Consider the following 8589-nt stretch of genomic DNA (forward strand, 5'->3'; position numbering starts at 1 on the left):
TTTTTCGACCGTTTTTTGGCGGTTTTCAGCTATAGCGACAAAACGGTTAGAGATATTATAAAATTTTAGGGTATAAAAACAAGAACACCCAAATAATAAGCATCATTCATTAGGATAAGGAAAGTCGTGTGATGTTCACACCAGATTTTTTATTAATCCTTTCGGAAACGGAACCGGTTTCGTTTGGGAAAACTGAAATATCGTCTGTACTAAACCATAGGAAATCCAAGATGGCGCACCATCGGTATCGGTTTTGGTTCCGAAAATTTCACCAAAGGAGATGGTGATGTTCACACCAGATTATTATTATTTTTATTTTTTTTAGCTGAATCCCCTTTAGAGGTGTTCTTTTTTAGGTTGTTAGGTTCTAGTTATTTCTTTGTCTCATTGTAATTTTGTGCATTTTCTTCAATTTCAGATTTGGTTTGATCAGATCTACAATTAAACATACGTACATTATCATGTAAGAGCAGCACATTGTTCAGCAATCTATACCTACCTTCAATATAACCTAGTTTCTGCATCAAAGTGTCAGTCTGTGTTATTGCTTCGGTAAGTCTTAAATAATAATAGGAATATGTCTTTTTAAACTACTTTATTACATACTATTCAATTTGGCTGGTATATTTGGGTGGAACGACCTAGAGGTATTCCAGATTACGTAGATACAGTGTATGTGAGGAGAAGACGTTGAACATCGTAAGGAACTTTTATGTCATTTATTTACTTTCTATCACATTAGGGAACCCATACAACTTAATAAAAAAGTGGCACTGACGTATGTCCCACCCATTCGCACCTCCGCTCCGCAGGGGCAATTTGGGACCCCTCAGTTCAGTAATATGCACAAAAAAAAGTATCCACCTTAGAATAAGAAAAACTTAAGCCAGCCTAGTTAGCTTAGTTGGTAGTGCATCTGCCTTGTAAGCGCTAGACCGCGGGTTCGATTCCCGCCCGGGGCGGATTTTATCCTGATGGGATAATGTTCGTTCTCGGAACGGCTGGCTTTCTCCTATCCTGTCTTCCTTCTCTCTTCGATTTCGGGACGATAAGACCATAGCAGTTACAGTTCCCTCTGTCAAAGCTCTTAAAAAAAAGCTTAGTATCCAGCAAACATTCAAATTTGAACTCCAACACAGCATACCTTACTGAAATCATTAGAAATGTGGTGTTTATCAAACCATACTTACTTACCGATCAATAATTGGGAGGACATCAGTGACAAAAGTAAAAATACCTAGTAAACATAACACTAAAATTATTATTCAGTATAATACATGGGTTCTATTTATGTTCTTTTAATTTTTACTTTCCTTATCCTATAGGAAGGAAAGTAATGTAATCGGGTCAAATTTTCGATGGTCAGTTTTTGATGCCAAAACACGTTTTCTGCCAATAATTTAGGAGAAATTACTAGAAGTAACATCAATTCGGGAAAATAGACACTGACCGGAGAGATAGGTGATCAACGCATGATGCCCTACGTCACTCCGACCAGCATCTCTGAAGAAATAAGATTGCCAATAATTTAGGAGAAATTACTAGAAGTAACATCAATTCGGGAAAATAGACACTGACCGGAGAGATAGGTGATCAACGCATGATGCCCTACGTCACTCCGACCAGCATCTCTGAAGAAACAAGACTGCCAATAATTTAGGAGTAATTGGAACAGTAAGAGCTAGAGACTTGAAATTTGGAATACAGCTGTCAAATGTGACTAGGATGTGACACGAAACTTTTGGTTAAGATCGGTGGAACGTTAGGCGGCATTTCGGCCACTTTTTGGCGGTTTTGTGTGTAATTCAATAATATCTCGGGAACGGTATGAGCTAGAGACTTGAAATTTGGTATGTAGTCCACAAATGTGACAAGGATGCAACTCAACTTGAAATTTGGTATGTAGTCCACAAATGTGACAAGGATGCAACTCAAAACGTTTGGTTGAGATAGGTGCTGCGGTTGGCGGTATTTTGACCGCTTTTTGCGGTTTTCAGCTATACTGACTAAACGGTTAGAGATGTTGTAAAAGTTACAATAGATGAACACCCAAATTAGCATCATTTAATAGGATAAGGAAAGTTGTGTGATGTTCACACCAGATTTTTACTTTCTGTTACCTTTACGTATAGGAAACCTATACATAATAATGAGAAAGTATTGCAATCGGTTCAAATTTCCAAAATCGGGAAGTGGGTGGAAGTATCCGTTTTAAGGTCCCTTAATTCCAAAAAAGTGGTTTTTAGCCCATGGTCTGTTGGTTACGTACGTACGTACGTTACGTACTACAGGTTTAAATGGGAAAAAGTAGAAAGTTGTGAACAAAATATCTCAAGAACGGTTTGTCGTAAAGATAATGAGAAAGTATTGCAATCGGTTCAAATTTCCAAAATCGGGAAGTGGGTGGAAGTATCCGTTTTAAGGTCCCCTAATTCCAAAAAAGTGGTTTTTAGCCCATGGTCTGTTGGTGACGTACGTACGTACGTTACGTACTACAGGTTTAAATGGGAAAAAGTAGAAAGTTGTGAACAAAATATCTCAAGAACGGTTTGTCGTAAGTGGAAAATGTTGAAAAGGTTTTGAACAAAATATCTCAAGAACGGTTTGTCGTAAAGCGATGACATGATATTGTGAAGGAAAAGCCGAAATCAAGCGAGTCAGAGTGCGTTGAATACCCTGGAGTGGGATACATTAAAAAGAGAACAACGCCGTTCTTGATTAAACACCAAGTGTTTAACATCAACCTCGATAAATTAATAATATTTCACAAGGAGACATTTTTTTATTACCTACTTTAATCTTTGAAATAAAATGAAGTTAAAAAGTACTTCTTGGTAAACGTATCTAATAAAATAATACCTATACCTACTTACTAAAAATTTGGATTAAAATCACTAGCACGCTGGATCTAATTCAGACGTATCAAGAGTATCAAGACGTACAAGATTTGGAGACTATTTGTATGTTCAAAATAAAATTATTGTGACCCAATAAAACTTTAAAACTTCTTTTTAAAAAACAAATGAATCCCATGATTTTTTTTTTTTTTTTTACTAGGGGGGGGGTGAATACACATTTTTGGTCATTCGGATGTGAATATTTTAACCAAAGTAATTGTTGCTTAACCCTCATTTCGTGGAAAAATTTGAAAAGGTTGTGAACAAAATATCTCAAGAAGGGTTTGTCGTAAAGCGATGAAATTTGGTATGCTATCCTGGTATGGTCCAAGGACGCGACTGTAACAATTTGGTGAAAATCGGATAGTCACCCATCCATATATCAACCAAAGTAATTGTTACTTAACCCTTATTTCGTGGAAAATGTTGAAAAGGTTGTGAATAAAATATCTCAAGAACGGTTTGTCGTAATGCGATGAAATTTGGTATGCTATCCCGGTATGGTCTAAGGACGCGACTGTAACAATTTGGTAAAAATCGGATTGTCACCCATCCTGATATTAACCAAAGTCATTTTTGCTTAACCCTTATTTCGTATAAACGGTAAGAGACATCGAAAACATTTGGTCATTCGGATGTGAATATTCTAATCAATGTGATTTTTCACGCCGAATCGAATGGTGCTACTTTTAGTACTGTCTGACTTACGGTTGAGAAGTTGCGGTTTCGATAATTCCCTGTGTCGACAAATTTCCCTTTTATTCGTGAACCGTTACCAAATAAGCAAGTGAATAGTTAATCCCATGTGATTTTTCACGCCGAATCGAATGGTGAAACTTTTAGAACTGTCCGACTTACAGTTGAGAAGTTCCGGGTTCGATACTCTCCTGTGTCAACAAATTTCCCTTTTATTACATTTTTTTCTTTTCATATACCTACGTATTCTGCAAATGTAATAGAAAGTCGTGTGATGTTCACACCAGATTTTTTTTTTCTCTTCTTGTTCTAGTATCACCCTAGGACTTGTTGTTCCGTTCAGTAATGTAATGTAAAGAAGAGGTTTTTCAAAATGGTAACAAAAGCAAGGGCGAGAAGATTTCAACTCAAAAAAAAATATGAGCAGAGGAAGATTTCAGAGACTGGCGGAGGAACAGCTTTCAGAAACAACAAAACACAGAACGTAGAGAAGTGTAACAATAATGTAGAGAGATGTAAACTTTATTACACAAGGCAGAAGATTAAATTTAAATCCCGGTATCAAGGTAATAAAGCTAAAATATTATTGAAAAAACAGAAAAAGTATCAAAGAAATAAGGACAAACACAAAGCTGCATATCAGGGAAATAAGGACAAACTCAAAGCTGCATATCAGGGAAATAAGGACAAACACAAAGCTGCATATCAGGGAAATAAGGACAAACACAAAGCTGCATATCAGAGAAATAAGGACAAACACAAAGCTGCATATCAGAGAAATAAGGACAAACACAAAGCTGCATATCAATTAAAGAAGGACAAACTCAAAGCTGCATATCCGGGAAAGAAGGACAAAGTCAAAGCTGTATATCAGTTAAAGAAGGACAAAATCAAAGCTGTATATCAGTTAAAGAAGGACAAAATCAAAGCTTTGTATCAAGCAAACAAAGAAAAATATAAAGAAATTGCAAAAAAGAACAATTTAAATCCCGATATCAAGGTAATAAAGCTAAAATATTATTGAGAAAACAGAAAAAGTATCAAAGAAATAAGGGCAAACACAAAGCTGCATATCAGAGAAATAAGGACAAATACAAAGCTGCATATCAATTAAATAAGGACAAACTCAAAGCTGCATATCCGGGAAAGAAGGACAAAGTCAAAGCTGTATATCAGTCAAAGAAGGACAAACTCAAAGCTGTATATCAGTTAAAGAAGGACAAAATCAAAGCTTTGTATCAAGCAAACAAAGAAAAATATAAAGAAATTGCAAAAAAGAATTATGCAAGAACTGCACATGTAAGGAGGCAGGCTTATTACCAGAAAAAACTCATGAGATGGAACGAACATGGCAGTGTAGCAAGGCAAAGAGTGAGGGAAGAAAAACGAAAGAGAATTTCGGAATACAGGATGAACACATCTGAAAATGTCCAAAATCCCAGATTGGAATCAATATCAGGAGCAAAGAGGAAAAAAGTGAATCGAGATCCACTTCAATTGAGAGGCCATCGAGAAAAATGGATCAAGGATATAATGAATGAACGAACATGGCAGTGTAGCAAGGCAAAGAGTGAGGGAAGAAAAACGAAAGAGAATTTCGGAATACAGGACGAACACATCTGAAAATGTTCAAAATCCCAGATTGGAAGCAATATCAGGAGCAAAGAGGAAAAAAGTGAATCGAGATCCACTTCAATTGAGAGGCCATCGAGAAAAATGGATCAAGGATATAATGAAGAGAGTGAAAACTCCAGGAAACAGTTCAATGTCAGTAAAAAGATTGAAAGCGGAAAATTTAGTGAAATGGGCGTTGAAGTACAGGACCATTGAATTGAAATTGTACAAAGCCACTTTTGTGCGATTGAAGGCTTCTTGTACTCGATTATTAATAAACACACGACAATTGGATCATGATCCATCTGTTGAAATGCAGAATATACTTGGCTTATCGGAGCATACCTCTAGCACAGAAAACTACTACTATGATCCAGTGTATAATATTTTGCCCCAAAACCGGCCTTACGAGATCTCTGAGAGAGGAATACTGATGGATGTGTTTGAAGTTACCGGAGATAAGAAATGGCAGTGTAATGAACAAATATGCAAGCTAAACAAAGTCTCTACCGTTAAGAAAATGGCAGGGATCTGTAAGAAGATTCTGTCGACACACAGAGAAGATGTTGGTCATTTTTTCAAAAACTTCCTCCATCTGACCCTTCTCCTTCACATTTATCCCAGCAGTGTGATAAAAACGTTCCATCTTCCCCACTATTAACGCTGGCTAGATACTGCGTGTTACGCTCTTCAACAAGGTTATTAGTCGTAAATAATTCTAGAGCATCGTCCGGAGGGTGAATACTGCGCGAATGTAACCTGTGAATTTCTCTCGATGTAAACATAGCATCATTCAAAAACTTTGACCTGTGCTCATCAAGTTTACCCACATCTTGGCAATTCCGAGGTCATCCCGCTGCATGTCATGCGATTGGTAATGCCTGTATCTCGCAACTATTGTTTTTGCGGCACCTGTCACCTCACTTTCCTTCCATCAGGAAATTGCTCTCTACATTTTATTCCACAAGAAAGAGTTACAGGAATGTCGAGAAAATAAATGCAGCTATAACATCAGGTTCAGTCGATATTCTCGAAGAGACTGAAGAGAGATTGAAAAGCAAAGGACAGGAGTTTCAATTCTCACACACCATGTCCTTCCACAATGAAGATGAAATAAAGGAACAACATAAATCTTCATTCGAGGCAATGACAAAACGGAGTCAGGATTTGCCCATCCATTCCTGTATGTCCTGCTCCAAATTATTGTTTAGGAGAGATGTTGTGGTGTATGACAAATTGAGAAGTGTACCGTCATGCGAACCTTGGAAAGAGCTACTTAGATTTGTGGAGGCTAGAAACTTACAAACAACCTATATTTGCAATTTTTGTTTGCTGAAATTTCGATCTGGGAAGCTTCCGCCAACCTGTATGTTGAATAAATTAGAGCCGCTGGCGATTCCATCTCAAATTGGCAACTTGAATGATTATGAGAAACTCATTATACAGCGGGCAAAAGCTTTTCAAACAGTCATACGTATGGGCGGTGTATCTGGAAGAAAACAGCCCCATTGTAACCTTCTACAAAAAGTAGTGGGTCGAACGTTTCACCTCCCTCTCCCCACTGAACAAACCTTGAAGAAACTACCTGATCCAACGCAGGCAATAGTACCGAATCAGGAGATCTACGTGACTGTCAGAGGGCTTCCAAACAAAAACAAAAAGATTTGGCAATCAGAAATCAACGTGAGCAGGATATATGCGGCTCTCAAATGGCTCAAAGCCAACAACAAGTTGTATGGTAATATCCAACTACCATCAAACGAAGAAAATTTGAGACACACTGTTCTAGAAAGTTTGGAAGATAATGTATTTATCCATGACGAGGAAGACAATGAGGAGCAGATTGTAGAAAATGATGGACTTGTTGAAGATGAAGATGCTCGAGCCATGATCACCCAACGAGATCCTAACGATTCGTACTATGAGCAGTTCACAATCCAGGCATTGCACGGTGGAAGACAAAATGAGACAAGCACAAACCTTTATCAAATGTTGCGGGTGGAGGAGCAGCCAATTGATTCCAGACAGAGTGATCTCGACTTGATGTGTTTTCCTGACCTTTACCCTTATGGAAAAAATGGGCTCTGTGAGAAACGGCAAGAGCCTCTAGCAGCGGCTGATTTCGTCAAATGCAAGTTGTTGTCATGTCATTCAGAGTTCAGATTGAATATTCAGTACCTATTCTATCTTTTCCATGAGGCAAACATCAGAGCTTTGAAGGCAGGTATTTATCATAAGTTGAACATTGTTAATAAGACCTCGCTCACCGCAGGTCAGTGTCTACAAATGCTACAAAATGAAGAGTTGGAAGGGAACTTGACAACCATATTTTCCCGATTGCGAAATTCTGCTCAGTTTTGGACCAAGCCCAGGTCAGACGTTATCACTATGATTACTTGGTATGGCCCCGTCACATTCTTTCTCACTCTAAGTCCCAGTGAGTACAATTGGACAGATCTTGATTCCTACTTGCGGCAGGTCAACAAAAATACGGAAGGAAAGTCCACTTCAGCACTTGTCGTCTCTGATCCTGTATCAACATCAAGGTTCATCGACAACAAATTCAAAGCCATGCTGGACTTTATTCAAGCTGACGGTGGTCCACTGGGAAAGGTGATACATTATGTTTGGCGGAGAGAGTACCAGACTCGTGGATTGCAACACTTTCACTTGTTGATCTGGGTGGAGAATGCTCCCGTCATCGGTGAGAGCACAAATGAAGAAATTGGTAGCTTCATCTCAAAGACCATCACATGCAGAAAGCCTGATGATGCTACATTTCCTTCTCTTGCCAATAAAGTAGAAAACTATCAGAGCCATAGACACAATAAGTACTGTATGAGAAGCAAGAAAACTGCTTCCGGCTTCATCAGTGTCTGTCGATTTGCGTTCAATATATTCTGCTGCTCAATAATGTGTCTACTCTACATTCTACCTGTCTCAATACCACTGTGTATATTCAGTTCATAGGGGAAAAATCATGTGCTTTGAGTACCTATGTGACCAAATACCAGACAAAAGCCGAGAAATCCAACTCCCAAGATACTTTCGACGTCATGAGCTCTGTAAAAAGTTTACAACAAAAGCTCTGGAACATCGCAATGAGAGCGCTGAGCAGCAGAGAGTGCGGTGTTATCAAGATATTCTGCTGCTCAATAATGTGTCTACTCTACATTCTACCTGTCTCAATACCACTGTGTAGATGTTCATCTTCCAAGATATTCTGCTGCTCAATAATGTGTCTACTCTACATTCTACCTGTCTCAATACCACTGTGTCGATGTTCATCTTCCAAGATATTCTGCTGCTCAATAATGTGTCTAGTCTACATTCTACCTGTCTCAATACCACTGTGTCGATGTTCATCTTCCAAGATATTCTG

At 38.2% G+C, this 8589-nt stretch overlaps 1 protein-coding gene across 1 annotated transcript in view; it reads left to right on the plus strand.

The window, feature by feature from the left end:
* Positions 1 to 8177, plus strand: part of LOC113466321 — an 8972-nt gene extending 795 nt beyond the window's left edge. The window contains exons 2-6 of the mRNA XM_026821629.1: positions 419 to 552; positions 3907 to 4593; positions 4626 to 4828; positions 5235 to 5792; positions 6008 to 8177. Of these exons, the coding sequence (XP_026677430.1) occupies positions 3967 to 4593; positions 4626 to 4828; positions 5235 to 5792; positions 6008 to 8177 (3558 nt within the window). The 5' untranslated portion in view covers positions 419 to 552; positions 3907 to 3966. The remainder of the gene's footprint in view (positions 1 to 418; positions 553 to 3906; positions 4594 to 4625; positions 4829 to 5234; positions 5793 to 6007) is intronic.
* The last annotated feature ends 412 nt before the right edge of the window (positions 8178 to 8589 follow it).

The sequence above is a fragment of the Diaphorina citri genome, unplaced genomic scaffold (assembly GCF_000475195.1).
Source record: "Diaphorina citri unplaced genomic scaffold, Diaci psyllid genome assembly version 1.1 scaffold250, whole genome shotgun sequence".
Lineage (NCBI taxonomy): Eukaryota > Metazoa > Arthropoda > Insecta > Hemiptera > Psyllidae > Diaphorina > Diaphorina citri.